At 23.6% G+C, this 20884-nt stretch overlaps 1 protein-coding gene across 1 annotated transcript in view; it reads left to right on the top strand.

Moving 5' to 3' along the window:
- Positions 1–12491: 12491 nt before the first annotated feature.
- Positions 12492–20884, top strand: part of LOC122719236 (netrin-1-like) — a 232316-nt gene continuing 223923 nt past the window's right edge. Inside the window, exon 1 of the mRNA XM_043944888.1 lies at positions 12492–14619. Coding sequence (XP_043800823.1) covers positions 13269–14619 — 1351 coding nt within the window. The 5' untranslated portion in view covers positions 12492–13268. The remainder of the gene's footprint in view (positions 14620–20884) is intronic.

The raw sequence follows: 20884 nt of genomic DNA, 5'->3' as shown, positions 1-20884 counted from the left end.
TTTATATTCTAACCCGTCACGTACTTGTACATTTCTTACGAATATTATTATTTTATTTAATTTCTTTAAAATCACAATCTCTATTCTACTAGGGAAAAAATGTGGTTGTATAATAATCTCTTGTATCTTTATTATTTTCAGTCATATATTATTCATTAGCGCGTAGTTAATGTATCGCATTGTAGTATGCCAAAAATATATTTGTGAATTACAGAAAATCTTACGTTAGTCAATAATATAATTATATTATACAAGAGTTAATAATAATGAGTAGAAATTTTAGAAACGTAATTATTTTTATTGAAATTCCAAATAAGAATATCGTCGAGGTATATTTTTGATTATTTGTTGAGTGGCGGGTGTTTTGTTAGAAATTATATTATTTAAAATTAATATATTGATGATACAATTATTATTTAATATATTGGATATAGATATTAAGTTATTTCCGATAGAGCGAAATATTATATGTAGTATAGATAGGGGAAGGGAAGAACGCCCGTGATTGTTCCTGTCTGTGTATGCGTGTGTGCGAAAATAATAATGGCAAAAGATTGAAAAAAAAAAAAATGAAAAGAAGAAAATAAGTGAAAAATGCAATATAATAAGGAACACGTTTAAAGAAAAAAAACATATATATATAAAATATTAAATCATTTTTTCATTTTTCAAAATCCTTTTACGGCGATTTAATATATTTTATATTTATTATTTTATCTATATCGATCAATTAGATATGAATATACAATAAGAAATCATGTTATTATTACCTATGTACGTGTGTACGTAGATAAAGAATTATGTAAGTATCGTCGTGCGCCGTATGCCAAAAAAAAAAAAAAAAAAAAAATACACATTTTATCTTTATATCTTGTTTTATCATTGACGATCGAGCCTAAATAAAACGATCGCAGGATGAACTAAATGCGGCGCATGTAGATGCATTATACACTGTTCTTGCGATCTTTTACAAATAGTTTTATATTCGTTTTTATCGCGTAAATGGGATCGCATCACGTGCGACTACATGCATTTGGTGCACCAAAATGCATTTTATCAGAATAATTGAAATTATTCAAAAAGCGAGCCGCAACATGTAGATATCGTGTAACTCGCATTTTTGTGTAGATCTAAACATAAGCGCGGTTTCACCGCTACGCGTCTTCGGCCGGAAGGAAAGTAAACCGATAGCTTTTCTTCGTAGCGCAAACAAAACAAATACAGATATAATATACTTTAACAATGGTTAATGTGGGAACATTGCACAAAAAAAAAAACAAAAACATTACATATCCTCTGTTCATTCAATAGTAGACAACAAATTTTTCATCGATCGTGTCCCAAAAATTTAAACATTTAAGTCGGTATAGATATATGATTTGTGTGTGAAGCTTTTCAAAAATTTGATATTCGTTTTAATCAAAATAGTTCAAAAAAAATTAATGCAATGAACTCTTATTGCCATAGACTTTGCAGATTTCTTCCCGATTTTCGCGCAATTGAAAATTAAGATATCTGATTTGGCTTTGTTTTTTTGATTTTTTTGTCAATTTATATTTTGTACACAAGTATATTATTTTATATTTTATATTTTCAATATTTCAAAAATTGTATGCTTTTTTTTTTTAATCAATATCCAATAGATTTATATTCAAATAGAAGAATATTAAAACAAGTTTAAACTTTATAACGTGCACTTCACGATTGTATAGCATTTCGATGTTCTTACGAGAATGAAATGCTCTTTTAAATACAAAATTATAAGAGTTAATAATATATATTTCATTTTTTTTAGCGTACTTTTATGTAAAATGCCGATGACAACTTGAGATCGATGAGACCGATTTTACGGTGCTTTGTAATATTTTTAATTTTTTTATTTATTGATGTGCTTAAACGAATAATTAATAATTATTGGCATAGCGACACATGGCGACAAGAACAATAATTTTTATTATTTCCGTGTATACATATATTTAATGGTGAATTTGAAATCGAGTATCGTTTAATAGTATTTGAAATAATCTGGATAACAATTTCAAATAAATTTTAAGTATAAAAGAGAACATATTTAAGAAATTATTATTCAGATTATTTTTTATTAAATTTAAATAATACAAAAGTATTGGTAATCTATTGGTTGAATTACAAATTGACATTCGTATGTATACAGGGTGTTTCATGAGTCGTAAATTAGTCGCTTATTGAAAAACTTACTATTGTAACTTGCAATCGTATTCTATCATTATTTCGTATTCAATGTATTCTAACCTGCAAGAAATCGTTCGCCAGTTTGGTACATTAATATATATACAGTTATTAAAAGTTTGTCATAAATAGATATTTTGTGGTTATTTGACTGCGTTTTTCTTTTCAATGTTCCGTGCATGAATTTAAAATTATGTAAATAGAATATAATAATTTAATTTTACAGTTCAGCTTTATGTAATATTGGGATAATTCTGTAAGTACATACTTACTATACAGATGGTTTTGGAAATGAATAGGGTTCTATTAATCTTCGAGTTGGTACGTTGTTTTAAGCCACACAAGCATGCGTGCAAACACGGAAAATATATCGCTGTAAACTTCCCTTAATGCACAGGAAAATCGTAAGCCACTCAAACGTTACTTATTGTAATGTATATTGTAACAAAATTCTATTATTAAAATATCATTATTTATTTTCATTATATTATTATTTATTTTTGTATTTAAATTTATATTTAATTAATTTTTTGTATTTAAGTTTATATTTAATTTATTATTATATATTATTATTATTATTAGAGAACTGTAGATGTGTACAACTATTGAAAATTAAAACAAAATATTTAATATTATTATAATAAAAAATTGTATATTGTATATTTACTTATTTGAGTAATACAATCAGTGCGATATTTGAAATTATATTATACACTAAATTTATAATTATAAGACAATTTATAAGCTATGAAACACTCTGTCTGTTTTGATATTTTTGTTCTTATATTGTTTTCCTATTGTTGTTTGTAAAATTTATCGGCTGGGGCCACAAGTAAAAAAAAAACATTGTATGAAACGATCATTACGCAAATACTATTTTTATTACTGTTAAACAAAAACATTGTCATAGTAACAATTTCAAATTGCAAATACAAATTTATTAGTAAATATTGAACAGATAAATAATGGCGAGCGTTTCACTATTTTATTTATTTATTAAGATGAAAAAAACGTTAAACGATTAATTTAATTCTTTAAATCTTTTTTAATAATTATAATGCGTGGCTTAATAAATACGATATAAAAAGTTAAATATAAACTAAGAAAAAATATTAAAGAAGTGGTTATGAATTTTAATATATTTAATCGTATTAGAAATGTTATATATATACAACAGTACGTAAATGTTATGTAAATTATAGTGGAAGGTAAGTATACGTTTGCCACCTATAATGTGTGGAATATGAGATAAACGATACAGTTCAAAATTATAAATGATATATATATTTAGTTTTTTGTAAATTATATAAAATTTTTCTAAATTCTATTCTATATTCTATATTAAGTATATTAAATACCATTGCTATGTCAATTTTTTTAGATAATATGGATAATATTTAAAAGTATATAAAATTAAATAAGTTTTAAAGTTTTAAATATTATTTTATTTTTATTTTTAATAAATATATATTTAACAAATTTAATATATACTTTTAATACATTTAAAAAATTTTACTATTTAAATTAAAAATATTAAATATCGGTTATTTAATTTTTTTTTCTTTTATCTTTTTTATTTAATTAATATTTTTAACTTTTGACACAATGGTACATTTTCTAAATACATATCGATTGTAAAAAATACAAATATATATATATATATATATATAGTATCATTAAGTTTAAAAACAATTCACTTTGATAATTGAATAGACTAATTTTTTAAAATTATTATATATTTTTTATATATTAGAAGTTTAAAATATTATTTTAATTATAAATTTAAAAGTATGAAAAAAAAATATGAAAATCTTGAAAATTATAGATAATTAAAAAAAAGACATATAAACATAATAATTAGAAAATGTACTTATTCTAATTTCATTAGATTTACGGAATAGTGAAAAATATATTTATATTAATAATTCATATCAATTGAAAAATGTGAAATAATTACAACATATAATAATAGATTGAGTTATGATCATATATATTATAATATTAATATATAGTTGAATGAAAAAATAACAATTAATTTAAACATTTTTTAAAAATCAATAAACGAAACTAATTTTCTTTTAAGTAATAGGCACTCATTATTAAATCTCAAATAAATTTTTCAAAAAATGAAATGATTAAAAAATATTAATTTTTAATTATTTTGATTGTAATTATTATTATAAATGGTTATAATTTTTTATTTTATTATAATTATTATAAAAATATTTGTTATTGACTACAAGGTATTTTAGTTTATAGTAATCATTATCAATGTCAAGAATTTTATTTTGATTATGAGTAACTATCGATAATCAGAATTTTCGTTTTATCATTGACTTTTATTAATGATTGGAATTTTGTTTTTGTTTTGTGTAATAATATAGAAAATTAAATAAACATAATATAAGCAGGAAGATTATATTAAAAATATTTGAACATAAATATAAAATATAATTTAAAATAAAATTTTTATTATAAAAATTAAATTAAAAAAAGAATTATTTTATTATACAAGTTCCTGTTGTATAAAGATAAATATTCTAAGTATATAATAAAAAGTATTGTATATAGTATTATGCATATAGTATTATGTAATATAATATTTCATGTTTCTTTAGTTGATCGAAATATTCAAATTTTAAATTTGGTCTTGGAAGAACTTTAAACAAATCATGGAGGAATAGAATAAAGAGATAGTAATAGTATTAAATTTTACGCAGCGGAAGTTCACTATAAGACATCCGGAAAGAAGGGAAAAAAAGCTAAATAAAAGACATTCCGAAAGCTCGGATTGGTCATTTGTCGATCACTGTAAAGTTTTAATCCGAAGCAAGAAGCCTAAGCCGAAAAGCCTAAAGCCGAGAATGTCATCACGCTCGCTCGTGCTCGCCTAGCTGTTCCTTCAGATTACATTAATTCGATTAACGAATGCCGCTTATCGTCTACGTCTTGATTCTACGAGAAAATTTTTTTTCTGATCATCATCTTAACGATCAATCTGAAATTTGATCAAGTAATACAAGTCTTCTAGCCAAAAAATGATACTTTGTAAAATTTGAATTTTTCAAAATATTTATTTATTTTTATATTTTTTTATAATCAATATCATCTTCATTTTGTATTAATTAATCAATTTTTATCAACTTTCGAATATTTTTGTATAATAATATACATGCATGATTTATAAAAATATTTGAATAATGATATTTGTTTTATATAAATAATTTTTAGATATTTTTTTATAATTAATAGTATAATTATTTATAACAAATAATTATTTTATGATAAATCTTAATAATAATCAATATATATATAAATAATATAAATAATATAAATAATATAAATAATATAAATTATATGATAATATAAATTATCAAATAAAAATAAAAAATGGAAAAATATTATAATATAACCATCATAGTTAATTGTAACATTATATAAGATCTTTCTTTAGATAAATGCAAAAAGATAATAGATATTTTTTTACTATATTATTACTTATAAGTTAATAATTATTATTTTTTTATAATATTTTTTTTTTTATTTTATATAATAAAATATCATTTTCGAACGAAACAACTAATTATCTTGTATATCTAGACGTGATTAAAATATATAAAAATTTCCATGTTTTTCGTTTTATCTTCTTTAACTCTTTTATTATTCTTTGTATGATAATATGTAATTTAATGTTTAATTTTAAAGATATCGCTTCTGATTAGAAATTTCCGGTTAGATACCGCCTGCCACTAGAAGAATTTCATTATTTCAATTTTTTAGAATTATTTATTGAATTAAATTATAATAATAAATGAAAATAAAGTAAAGTATGAAGTTTATTTTCAAACATATTATATATATTTATATGAAATATAGAAATATTTCAATTATATTTGTTTTAATTTATTTCAAATTTTTTTCAGTTTTGAAAGTTATTTTAACGTTATCAAAAATGAGTTTTTTTTCTCTAAATGTCTTTATTGCATGTATAAATTGTTAGGATATATATTTTTTAATTATGATTTTTCGCGGTAAAAATGTAAAAATGTAAAAATGTAAAATGTAAAAAATTATGAATCTATGATATATTTTAAGTATATAATATTTTTTAATATATTATTTTTAAATATTTAATATCTCCTATTATTTTTAAATCTCAGTCCATCTTATCTGCTAATTATTATATCATTATATAATATAACACAATATAATTTATATGAAAGACGATTATCAAAGTATATTTTTTTTATAGTAATTATAAAAAGAATAAATGAAGAGAAATAATAAATGATTTTAGATATATCGAATAATTTTATAACAAAAATACGGATTATAATATTTTATTATTCTAACTTTATTATTATGATACATATTTTAGTTTTTCTATTTTCGTAATGAATTATTTATTTGTTTGTTTATAAAAAATACATATTTGTTTATAAAAAATAAAACGGAAAAATATATTTATAAAAATATATTATAAAATTCTATTATATTATATACGTATATATATTCATTATATATATTATAATTTTTTCATTAAATATAAGATATAGTAAAAATGATAAATCTAAATTAATCTATGATGAGATAAATAATGGTCCCTTTTTAATATTTTTTTTGAAGTTATTAAAGTTTTTTTGTATATATTCTTTAGTTACATTTACATATTACATCTAAACAGAATAATATCATTTAGAATATTTCTTTAGTTTTTAAAGTATTTTAAAATTAAAAAAGAAAAAATGAATGAACAAATGAATAAAATAATGAACAAAATGAATAAAATAATCAACAATAAGAAGGAAAAAATAATAAAAAATTTTATAATAAAGTTATATAAAATACAAAAAAATTTTTTGGAATAATCAAATTTCTCTTAATTTTATTTGCAAACACTATTATAAAATAAAAATACATATATTAATTTAATATATGTATAAATTAACATAAATAATATTACATAATTTATATTACGTTAATTACATATAATATTACATTATTTTATGAAATAATTGTAAGACAATTATTAAAAATAATTAAAAATAAGATATTATAGCAATAATAATATACTACAAGAGATAAAAAAATAAAAATTTAGATTTTCAATATCTATATTTACAGGATGTTGAAAATTACTTGAAAACTATGTTTGAAAAACTTTTTTTTATATATTTTATATATCCTCAAAAATGAAGTCTTAAAAAAAAAATTAAAAAAAAATTTTTTTTTTCTATTTCTATTTTTTCATAAGAAATTCATTTTGTATCAATTTGTATTACAAATAACGGGGCATTCTATATACTTCCATTCCATAAATTATGAAACATTTACTAATTTTAAATATACGTTTATAAATCAATTAATAGTTAATCTTTATTTTTGAATTTATATGTTTTTTAACGTTATAATTTAAATATTTATTTTAATATCCTTTATGTAATTATGATAATTTGATTGTACAATTGTTTTTTTATCTAATTCTAAATTATATATTCTTATAAAAATTATATATTCTTATTTTAAAAAAATGAAAATATTTAGAGCATTAAAAATTATATTTTTGTTTAAATTAAAAAAATCTTTTTTAAATTTCTATAACAAACTAAAATTCTAAAACTATTTATTTATTATTCTATTTTATTATATATATATTTTTTATATTTCTTAATATAACGATATATATATTATTTGTTTAAACTATTTTTTTATTATTTTTATTGCTTGGTGCATCAAAGTTTTATATTCAGATTATTAAAATATAATTTTTTTACAATACAAATGATTATTATATCAATATATATTACAATTATTTCTCTATAATCTAAAAGATATTGAATGTTCAGTAATTTATAGACCAAAGTGATTAGTAGAAAAATAAAATTGAAATTAAATTCAGTAAAAAGAGAAAACAAAAAAAAAAGAGAAGCAATATCTTTTAAAATAGAATGCAATCCGGTATGGACATGAATTGATATTAAAAAAATTAGAGGCTATTTTGCGGTGATTGTAGAAACTAACGAGAAGCCTTCTTCGAGGATCTTGGCAGGGATCGCGTGATGGCCTACAGAAGCATCAAGTCCTTCTCTCTTTCTATCTTGTCATTCTTACTTTTCGACGTAGTATCTTCTGCATACCGTTCTGCTTTTTTTCCGCTCGCCAATTCGACCAATAGACCCTCAGAGAACCCGATCCATAATCCATGCACGCATAGGGACCTGTCTTCCCATCGAATCAATGGAAAAGAAACCTTCGTCTCTTTTCTAATGTACAACCATTACGGAACAAATCCTATGCTAAATTCTGCGAATTCTTTTCTTAATTTCACTCCTATACTATAATTTTATTCTCCGTTTCACTATTGGTGTTTATTTTTCGATATAGGCACATTTTTTTTAAATGATGACAAAGAACTATTTGAAAAATATATACTTTGATTTGCAAAGTGATAATTGTTATTTTGGCAAATTGTTATTTTGATTATCACGTCTACTTTTGTTATGTATCTAGAATTATATTTTATTTTCTCTTTAAGAAAAGAAATTATAGAAGATAAAAAGGTATTTTGTTGAAATATAGGTACTATTCATTTTCTGCAAAAATTAGCCATCTAAATTATTTTTTTATAAGAATTATTAGTTTAAAAATGCTTTCAATTATAATCAATAAAGATAATTAAAAAATAATTAAAAAATTATTAAGTGCTAATTGATTAATAATTGATTAATTTTTTTATTAATAATATGTAATTGAATAATTTTTCAATTATTTCAAAAATTTTAAAGATTAATCAATTCGAGAATTCTCAAGGATTTCAATTGAAAGTTTGGAATTTTTGAAATATTTAAAATATTTAATACGATCGAATGAATGGATGAAAAATTAATTTTTTTTGAGATTTTTATAAATAATTATAAGATAATCAATTAAAAGAAAAAAAAGGAAAGAAATGACACATATCATTTAAATTTTTTATTTTTAATATTAAAATTAAAGTTGAAATTAAAATAAAATTAAAATATTGGAATTATAAGTTATTTTATAATAAAAATTAATATATTTCATTTCATAAAATTTTTATTTCATTATGTTTTTAGAGAAGATATAGGAAAATATATAAAAATTTTACTAATAACTAATTATCATTCAAAAAACTAAAGTTAGATAAAATTCCCTATTTTCGAATAAGATTTTTAAAAAATATATATTAATAGAAGCGCATCATTTTATATTCAAATGATAAAAATTAGAATTGAATATTGCATGAAATAAAATATAAATAATTATATCTAATATAATATTATATTTTTAATATTTTTTTAATATTTTTTAATATACAATTATTTTTGGATATTTTTTAATATGTAATTATACCTACTATAATATTATATTTTTAATTATAATTTTAATTATATTATATATTATTATATTATATGTTATATATTATATATTATTTCTTAATATTATAATTATTAATAATTATTAATTATATAATATAAATAATAAATAATTATAATTATTATATAATATAATATAATATATTATATAATATAATTAAAATTATAATTATATATTATTATTATATATTATATATTATTTCTTAATATTATAATTATTAATAATTAATAATTAATAATTATTAATAATTATAAATGAGAATTTGCAATATTTTTTCTATAATTCTTTTTTTCTTTTAATTAAATATAGTAATCAAAAAAAGTTCTAAACATATATATTTGTATTATGATACTTATTATGATAATGAAAAAAATACTATGAGCAAATTTTTTTAAATTAAAAAAAAAATAGAAATACTTTTTGTGCCTCTATTTTATTTAACAAGAGTAGAAATATGAAATATTTTTATTTTTGATATATTGATTTTTCAAAATAACTATATTTTAAAAAATCAAACTATTATAATAAAAATTTAATTTTTAGAAAATTTCATAAATTTCAAGGATTTCGTAAATTTTTTATTTTATGTAAATTAAAACAAAATCGGAAAAGTAGGAATTCAAGGAATTAATAATCTGAAATATTGTAAGTTTTGAAACAGATAAGTTATAAAATTATGTTAAAATATTAATAAATAAATTTTAATGATATGCAATTATTAAATATATTTTATAATTTACTATAAACGTGCAAATTTCATTTTCTGCATTATCATAATGAATATATAATAAGTACGACAAACATTGAATTCATTTTAAATTTTAGATTTTTAAAATTTCTTTTTCTTTCTTCAAATTTATTTTTGATATCTGAACGAATAATTGAAATCTATTTCATTACTTATTAATAAATTTCAATTTATAATATATATAATATATATATTTTATTATATATATATATGCCATCAACTCGCCATCTTATTTCTTACATTATAATACAATCAAAAATACAATAGATATTTACAAGTCCTTATCGATATTTTATAATTATTAATATTATATTATTTTACTATTATTAAATAAATCTTAATGAATTATTATAATTAATTGTACAATTATTGTACAATAATTTAATTTTTTTGGTTTTTTGAAAATCAGAAATTAATTAATAATAAAACCGATTCAATAATCAAAAATAAATCAGAATTTATTGAAATATTTACATGCAAAATTTTATACTTTGGAAAACAAATATTTATTGAATAAAAAAATCAATGAATTATAACAGCTACAGAGAAAAATCGTTTTAACTTTTACTCAAATCTTTAAAATAGTTAAAGTAAATCTATTATGTATAGATTATAATTTTGATATTTTATATTTTTACTTTATTTTATATTTTTCTATTTTATATTTTCTATACTATAATAAATATTTATTTATGCAAAATTCTTTGAAAAAATTTACTACCTAACATATTAAAAGTATGGTAATATTTTATTATATGTAATATTATTTTAATAAATAATGCAATTATTTCATTGTTTAAATCTTAATGAATTTAATAGATACATATTCGATAAATCTTTAATCTTCTTTGTCATAATCTATAATTATTTATTTTAAAATTTTGATGTTTAAAGTAAAGTATACTATTAATTATAAATAGTATTTAGAATATAATATATAAAAAGACATATTTTATTAATTAAAGTTTAGCTTTTATATATTTAAAAGAATAATACTTCATATTCATGATAGATAAATATTATACATATAACATATTGTATACATATTTTGTTTTATTTTTTATCATTATAGGTAAAAAAAAAATAATAAAAAAATTTGGATATTATATGACTTTTTTTAATTTTCATTTTTTATTTATTTGATTTTTAAATCGAAAATTTAAATTAATATTTTTAAATTAATTTAAATTTTTTAAAATATTTTTAAATTAATAATAGTATGAATATATTATACGATCAAAAATATATAACATTTATTTTCTTATATATAATATTTGATTTTTATTTCGATATTCAAAAAAATAACTTGTCACATATGTACATATACTTCATGTTACCGTTTATGTTATCGTTATTTTTTCTATTATGGAAAAAATATAACTTTTAATATTCTTTAAATCTCCATTACATCACATAAATAAGTCATATATGCGTATACATTTATATTTTTTAAACTTTATTTTGTATATTTATTACGATTTTACCAATATATATGCAATGTCACCAGTTTATTTATATCAACTCGTTAAAAAGAAAAATTAAAAGTAAACTCTTGTTATAAAGAGAAATTAAAATTAAAAATAATTTTCTTTTTCAAGAAATAGGGAAAAGTGCAATTAAAGGACGTGTACGCAAAATGATCGAAACGAATCAATTTCTATACGGTTTATGCAATGGAGGAAAATGAAATTCGAATTGAGGTTAATTCTGATTCACATTGAAATTTCTTGCAATCCTCCAAAAATTTCTTCGGGCTGATCTTCCTCGAAGTAAACGTACAAGCAGAAGAGAAAAGAAAAGGCAGCGGACGAAAAGAAGAGAGAAGGGAATATCGTCTGCTGGTCCAGTGGTCGGTTGATTTCCGGTAGCGCGGCGTGGCTGCTGGATCCTCGATCCAGTGTGGCGGAACGCGAGTAGTGGGGTCGTTGCGAGTAGTGGCGCCCTCGGATTGGCCGAAGAGGAATTGGTCTTGGATGAGAGGATGCGAGCCGACGGTCAAAGGAGAAAGAGAGGGAGACTCGGGTGAGCGAAGGAAGAGCGGTGGTGGGGATGACTGCGAGCTAGAGAGAGACTCGGAACAGTTCGGATGCACACCGTGCAAGGACGGTGATTCAGTTAGCGGCGAGCCGCCGTCGGTGTAGGATTGTTGATTGTTGGTTTTTCGTTTCTCTTCGATCGCTTCGGTTTGAGCGGCGTGCCGCGCATCGTGCATCGTGTACCATCTTTTCGAGATATATATATATTTTGATTCACGTTCAAACGAAACTGTCGCGTGTAACACGCGCACGCGCCCCTATATTTCGTTACAATAGTATTAGCTTGCTTAGGAATGAAATTGACACGCACGTTCTGCCTGAAAATCGAATATACCTGAGTGAATCTCTCGATGAAATTTATCGAAGCTGGTTTCCTCGTTCGGGGAATCGTCTCGAACGTTTGAAAATATTTGAAATTGAATTAAAGAACCGAGCTTTGGAGAAGATTTCACGTTTTGTTTTCGCGATAACTTTCTGGGTATAATGCAAATAGAAAGATCGATCGAAGCAAGCGGCCTTGCGGTTGGCATCGATATTTTGAATGGTTAATCGATCGATCACGAAATGACGAACAGGCGAGAAGCGTAAGATCGAAAGTTGGAAACTAACTAGAAGATCAAATAGGATCGCAACCCTCGTCGTTCTTCCGTTATCGGAGAAGAACAGAGCGAGGAAATAATCGTCGAACGAAACAAGGACGGTTTGTGCGTAGGTGACACAGTAAGGGGCTGTGGGAGAGGGCGAACGGGAAGGGACGAAGCGAGACAAAGTGAGAGAAAGAGGGAGAAAGACGGAAAAGAAAGAAAAGGAGGAAAAAAGGAAGGAAGAAAACAGAGAAAATAAAATCGGCTCGCGCGCGAATAATACTACCATCAACAATGAAGAGTGGATCAACGGACGTGCGATTGCTTGTCGGAATCATTTGCGGAGTGATTCTATTCGATCATGGGAATGCACTGGCGGGCAGCGAGATCTATGCGAAAACGTTCCCCAGCCAACAACATCCATCAGATCCGTGCTATGACGAAGACAGGCCACGACGATGTATACCGAATTTCGTGAATGCGGCGTTCGGCGCGGCGATCGAGGCCTCCTCAACCTGTGGAAGCGGCGGTCCTACAAGGTATTGCGACGTGATCGAGCAACCAGGAGGTAGCACGGGTATAGGTCAGTGCCATATTTGCGACGATAGTACGCCGCGGCGTCGATTCCCCGCAAGTTACCTGACAGACGTGAGCAACCCCAACAACGTGACTTGTTGGCGGAGCGAGCCGCTCGTCACGTCGCAGAGTTTCTCCGCGCCGCCAGACAACGTGACCTTGACCCTCTCCCTAGGAAAAAAATACGAGTTGACTTACGTTAGCCTGCAATTCTGCCCGAAGGCAGCTAAGCCGGACTCGATCGCAATTTATAAATCGATGGACTATGGGAAGACTTGGCAACCTTTCCAATTCTATTCGTCCCAGTGCCGTCGTGTCTACGGGAGGCCGAATCGGGCGACCATCACCAAGGCGAACGAGCAAGAGGCGAGATGCACCGACAGTCATCGATACACCGGTGGCAACGGGCTCGCGCCCGTCGGCAGAATCGCGTTCAGCACTCTCGAGGGTCGGCCGTCGGCTTCCGATTTCGATAATTCCCCGGTGCTCCAGGATTGGGTTACCGCGACCGACGTCCGCGTCGTGTTCAATAGGCTTCACATGCCCCAACAACCGTCCCAAGAACAAGTGTTGCAGCTCGGTGGTGGAACCGGTGACGATCACGGCCTCGGCCTTGAGGAGTTGGCGAAACGCGAGAGAGAACGGGAGGAGAGGTTGAAGAACCAGAAGAGCTTGAGTCGAGGCTCGCTGGACTCTCTGGCGACTGCTTTGCCCTCGGTGCACCAGGTAATCGCTCCCCAAGAGATGCAATCGAATGACGCGGTGGAGGAGGGTGAAGGCGGAGGAGGCGGTTTCGCGGCTGTCACCGTTTCGACCACGACGAGCAGTACCCTTGCCAGCAATCTCGGGACGAGCACACTCGCCCATCACTACGCCGTTTCCGACTTCGCCGTCGGCGGCAGGTGCAAGTGCAACGGCCACGCGGCGAGGTGTATCCAAGGCAAGGACGGCGAGGTCGCCTGCGAGTGCAGGCATAACACCGCCGGCAGAGACTGCGAGAGATGTCGGCCATTCCACTTCGATCGACCCTGGGCACGAGCCACCGCCAGGGATGCCAACGAATGCAAAGGTTAGTCTTTTTTTCTTCCGATTCTTCTAACGCTGGTTTACGCCACCGATGGCCAGAGAACTAATTCGAGTTTCTCTGCTTCGAATCGAATTTCAACCTTCTTCGATTACTTGGAACTCGATGTTTTCTCTTTGCTTCCCCTCCCCGAACACGTCACACGCGTTTCTAGTTGATACTTGATTCTCGATTCTCGCGGTTTCCAACGCGTGAAGTGTGTTTTACGTTTAACGTGTGCCCACGCATGAGAAATAATTGGATTTAGATTTACACGTGTCAGGGGAACGGATGTTTCGACTATTGTGAATTGTTTTTTTACGATTTACGATCGTGATTCGTATAAAAAGTAGTTTAATCATCGTTCTGTCATTTCTATGCTGTGTATATTTAACGTAAATGGTCTAATTAATGTATATAATTGATATATTTTTATTTATTTAGAAATTAGAAAAGAAACGCGAAATAATTTAATTACTGTTTTCTTAAAATAAAATTTAGATTTCTATTTTTTTGTATAAAATTATATATTAATAATGTGATGATTTTTTTCGAAATATTGAAAATATTTGGTGTATATTGAAAATGTTATATTGAAAATGCCGCCGAGACAGTATAATTTATTTATTTTTCTTGTAAAAAAAATTCTTATTCTAAAAAAATGCTGTAATGTTGTAATTTTTCTTGTAAAATTCTATTGCATTACGATATAAAAAATATTATGTTTTTGTTATTTATATTAAATTTCTTTATTATGAATAATTAATAAAAAAATTAATATAGAAAAATGATCATCTTATTACATATTGCAAAAAAAAAGTTAAAATATATTTTTAAATTATTGAAAAATTTTCAAATCATTATTAAAATATTCATAAATAAGTTTATCATGTATGTGCAAAATAAATATGAAAATTTGATATATGGAACGTATTTCGAGATATTAATTCTAATAGCATTTAAATTATTTAATAGAAACAAATTAATTTTTTTGGTTAAAAATAATCCACAGTAGATCCAAACTTATTTAATATCAGTTATAAACTATTGCACGTGTTATCGTAATTATTAAAGTCAAAAATAATATAAATAAATAATAATAGTTATAAATAATAGTTTTCAAACAATCGAATTAATGAGGATTAAAATTATATCTTATTGCAATTGATGAAATTTATCTTCAATTTTTTTTAATCATTTTAATATTAAGTATTTTTTAATTTAAATTTGATTGAAAATATTTATTTTTCAGTATATCATTATTTTATTACATTATATATTTGTTCAAAAATATCTCTATAGATATATTATTTGTATATTTGCTTCAAATCTAGAATTAAATAACATTGAAAGATATGCAGAAGTCTTATCTCATTTGGTATCTTATATGATAAAAAAAGTATTTATTATTAATGTACTAATGATCTGATTATAAATGTATTTTGATTATGAATGTAATTTGAAATTATAAATCAAATAGAAATTATTATTATTAAATAAAATACTTTTTTATTAAATAAAATAGTGTATTTTAATTAAAAATTAAATTAATAGTTAAAAATTATATAATAAAATAATTTAATTTTAATTTACAATTTAATTTATCATTCACAATTATATGTAATTATAAATATAAATTCTGTCAAAAAGATTTTAGTCCTTAATTTTGTTGCAAATTTTGTATTTAATTATTTTGGATTTTGAGAAAGTCTAAATCTAATGTATTAGATAATATATTAGATAATGAAATTTCCTGAAATATTTCTCATGAATGAGAATAATACTATATTATAATAATTAATTTTTACATTATACAAAAGAAAGGAATTTTTATATATTTATTAAAATTTTTAGAATTTCGTAACGTTGCTAATCCTAATTAAAAGGAAAAATAATGATAAAAAAATATGAAATACTTTTTTCTTTCATAATTACAAAATATTTGTAATAGGTTTTTTAATATATTTCAAAAGATATAGTACAATTATAGATTGAAAACAAATAAAAAATTTAATATTAATGCAATCTTGGATTTTAATAAATTAAGATTTCTAAGCAAAAGTATTTGTTCAATTGATTTTTGAAAAATTAAATTAAAATTAAATTTAAAAACTTATACATATGTATTAAATATCTTTGACAGCAAATATATTTTATTGTATAAAATTTAGGATTAGAAATAGAAAATAAAATTTAGGATTATTTATTATAAATTTTTTTTTGTATAATAATAATGATTAAATATTATTGCTGCATTTGCATGTTACACAAAATTCAATTAAAGAAAAAAATTGAAAATTGATCAATAGAAATAATATTGTTTATTAATGACACAACATCAAGACTTATATACAAATTAAATATATTATTGAATCAAAATAATTTGAATATTTAATTTTATCGTTCTATTCACTAGACTATTTTCTAGACTTATACTATTGTCTAGCTATCATTTATTATAATTTATACAAAACTTATTTTATGAAAAAAATTGAATGACTTAAAAGATTTACAACAGCAATTTTGAATCATTATTGAAAAAGATAAATTTTTCCAAAAAAAAAAATGGACATTCAACTGTCCAATAAAAATGAAGAGATTATTGAAAATAATATATATATATATATATAGTTTATACAATACATACATATTATAGCTGTATTTCTTTTCTTATTTTTCGAATTCTTCACTGTATTCATTTTATTTTTACATTATTACAATATCATCATATAATAAAATAGTCAATACTTATTAAAAGTAAATTTTGAGTTGCTCTCCTAAAATTATGTATTAAATATCTTATGTAATTGACCATTTCTTATGATCAATTCTATTAAATTGTTGCAAATGAAATAGTTGTAAAATATAAAATATAAAATCAGTACAGATTAAACTTGGCTTGATATAAATTACTTGTGATAATTTTTTGACTCTAAAATGTGGATACGTTATTTTCAATTTAACTGAAAAAAAAAAAAAAAAATAGAATGTTAAATTCTAGTCTATGTATTAAAAATTCTAGTCTATGTAATTAAAAGGATAATGAGTTAGAATTAATGATGTGAAATGGAGAAACGTTTTAATTCGAGAAGAGTATTTTCTTGTTATCTTTTTTCATTTCTTTTAGAAAATTGCGCGTTTGCATATTATGCGTAATTTAAAAATGAATAAAAATTGATCCTAGAATGAGGATTTATCAGGATTTAATCATAAAATTATCATAAAGAATAATATTGATGTTATATTTATTAATGAAACGAATAAATTTTTCTTTTCTTGCGAAGCTTTGATCCGTGTTTCTCGTTCAGAACTAGAGATAAAAGTGAATATCACAAATATTGTTTTTTTTTGTCTATAATGTTTATTATTTGAAACGTTTGCTTCAACCGACATTTTTTTTCGATTTTAATGCATTTTTAATGCATCGTCAGCAAAAGAATTAGCATTGATTCTTCAGTTTATTATATTTTTTTCCAAAACCGAAAAGTTAATTTTAAACGATTTATTTAATAATTTTGAATTTTTAATATTTTTAACTTATTTTCAAACTTAAGTAATTCTCAACTTTCTTTTGATAACATTTTTAATTCTTTTAACAAAAAGAATTAAAACAAATTTTATCTTTTCTTCTTTCTAAGAATGTTAGCCGCAGTTTCATTTTTAACATTTGGTTTACAACACAACAATGAGTTTATGAAGCTATCAAACGCCGTATGTAGATCATAAAAATTACAATCAAGATGTAGGAGAAAAAAATAGAGTACAATGGATTGAACGTTATGTTTGTCGTGCTTGATATCATTGTTCTTACCGAAGAATGTAGAAAGTGAAGTTATTTTTATGCGCAAATAATTTTGACAATGATTAAAATAATAATTAAGATATAAAAAATAATATATCTTAGAATAATAAACAAATGATTTATTATTCTAAGATATATAATATTAAGAAATAAAGAAATAAATAGAATTATTATGAAGTAAGCCGAAAAATCGCATTTTTTTTTTTTTTTTACCTATATTTTTTCCACAAATCTTTGATTTATATTTATGAAAAAATGTTTCTAAAAAAAAAAAATTCAATATTTTTATTTAGCAAAACAAAAAAATGTAACATTATCACAAAACAAACCAAGTTTATTCTACTTCTCTTATCTTGAATTATTTGCACATGGTCTTTCGAATAAAAGAATATTTTTAACAAAATTATATGATATCAGAGGGAATTTTTTTAGAAAATACGAGAATTATTTGACAAATATAATTATTCTATAAAATATCAAGATACATTATATTTGTAATATGAATGTTATTTTTGCAACTATAAATAATAAATAAATAAAATTAAATAGAAAATATTAATTTTATATATTGTTGTCAAATATATTGTTGTAAAATTTTTTTCTTAAAAATTGCAAATAACATTCTACACATATAGCTAATGCAAAATCGTTTCAGAGAGTAATATATTATCTTCTATTTTGTTACGATATTTATGGCATGCTTTCTTTGTAAATATTTCTCGAACATACCGTAGAAAATATTTCGACGAGTTGCACATTGTCTCGAAAACTGTAAGTCGACTCGCATTACCTACAACCGAAAGGACATAGGGATGCCCATGTTTCAAACGTAAGGGGTGCCCATATTCCGACAAAGTGAACATTTTCATCTGTAGATACGTGTAGCATTACGAGTGCTTTCATCCTCGGTTGTATTTCATTCAAAATATTTTTCCGTGTCTCAACGTCACAAACTTGTGTGTTGAGGGATCCGATTTCTATTTAAGATAATATAGATATCATTGTTATTTATCCTTATACATGAATCTGAAAAGAGTTTTTAAGCTAAAGTTTTTAAATAAGAAAAAACAAAATAATTAAAGTTTCTTTGTTCTCGCCTGTTTAGATAAAAAATAAAAAATGAATAATGAATATGAGATGTGAAAGAATTTAGAAAAAAGTCGATCATAAATACATTTCACATTTATTTGGCAAAATAAATTAGAATTGTATAATTATTGTACATGTTTTTGGTGTACATATTTAATTGGTGTAGGAAATATAATTATTATTTATATAAATTAAAATTTGCAAAATTTAGAGAAAAGTTAAAATCATAAGATGATATGTTTAGAAAAATATAGAATTCCACGTATATTTTGTTACGATCTTGTGATTCTGAGAATTGTATATTTTTTTTTACATTTAATTATTATGTATAAAATTAATTATAAGGTATTAGAAAATAATTTTGTGTTTTCATAATCAAAAGATAGATTTATCTTTATTTTCAGATGATTGTAATAATTGATTCAACTATTTTTTATTATCAATAATCTCTTTTTTTTTTTAAAATATTCATCTTGTAATTATTCCAAATCTTTAATATAAAATATTCATCATTGTTTCTTTTTATATCTTAAGCATAATAATAAATAATTTGATAAAGAATTAAATGTTAACATTGTAAAAATGTGATACATAATTTAATATATGATTTAAGATACATAGATAAGATATATAAATAGATATTTAATTTGAAATACAAACAAAAATGACAAAAAAAAAGTAAACTAAACTAAAAATAGTTTTGAAAAATATAATAAAAATATATTTACTCATAAAATAATTATTTTTACAAATAACTTTGTTTTATAAGGAAAAAAAATTTATTATAAAAATCACGATTTCAAAAAATGAAAATTCTTTTATAATCTTTCCTTTATGTACTTTTTCTCTTTGAATTTTGAGAATTATTGCCCATATTTAATAAGAGTATTATATTTACATATAATATTCGGATGAAGTACATAGAAAATTAAGATGAGAATTAAGATAACTGATAGATAGAGATTAAAATAAATATGAAAATGTAATACGCGAAAATGCCGCATAAGGCTTATTTATTAATTTCTTAACAACTTAAATTTACGATTTCATTTTCATTATATTTTATCTCCATTTCTTCTTTTAGTGGAAAATTAAATAGCTCATAATTTAAAATGAACAAACATTTTTGCATATCAACTTTTATATTCATTTTTATCTTTACAATGAAGCTTTAAATTTTTTTTAATAAATATGAATAAGAAACTTACTTTTTCAGAAGTACTTTATAAATTCACTATAATTGAATACAAGTAAGCGAAGAATACAAGCGTAAGAATACAAGTAGTAAAAGTATAATTCTAAATATAATTTATTATCAATTTTATCAAGTTTTAATATTTATTTGTAATTATTTGTAAAACTTGCATAAAACTTGCTAAA

This window comes from Apis laboriosa, unplaced genomic scaffold, assembly GCF_014066325.1.
Source record: "Apis laboriosa isolate Shangri-la unplaced genomic scaffold, ASM1406632v1 scaffold71_cov137, whole genome shotgun sequence".
Lineage (NCBI taxonomy): Eukaryota > Metazoa > Arthropoda > Insecta > Hymenoptera > Apidae > Apis > Apis laboriosa.
The sequence above is the reverse complement of the archived record's forward strand: the minus strand, read 5'-3'. Positions and strand labels throughout refer to the sequence as shown.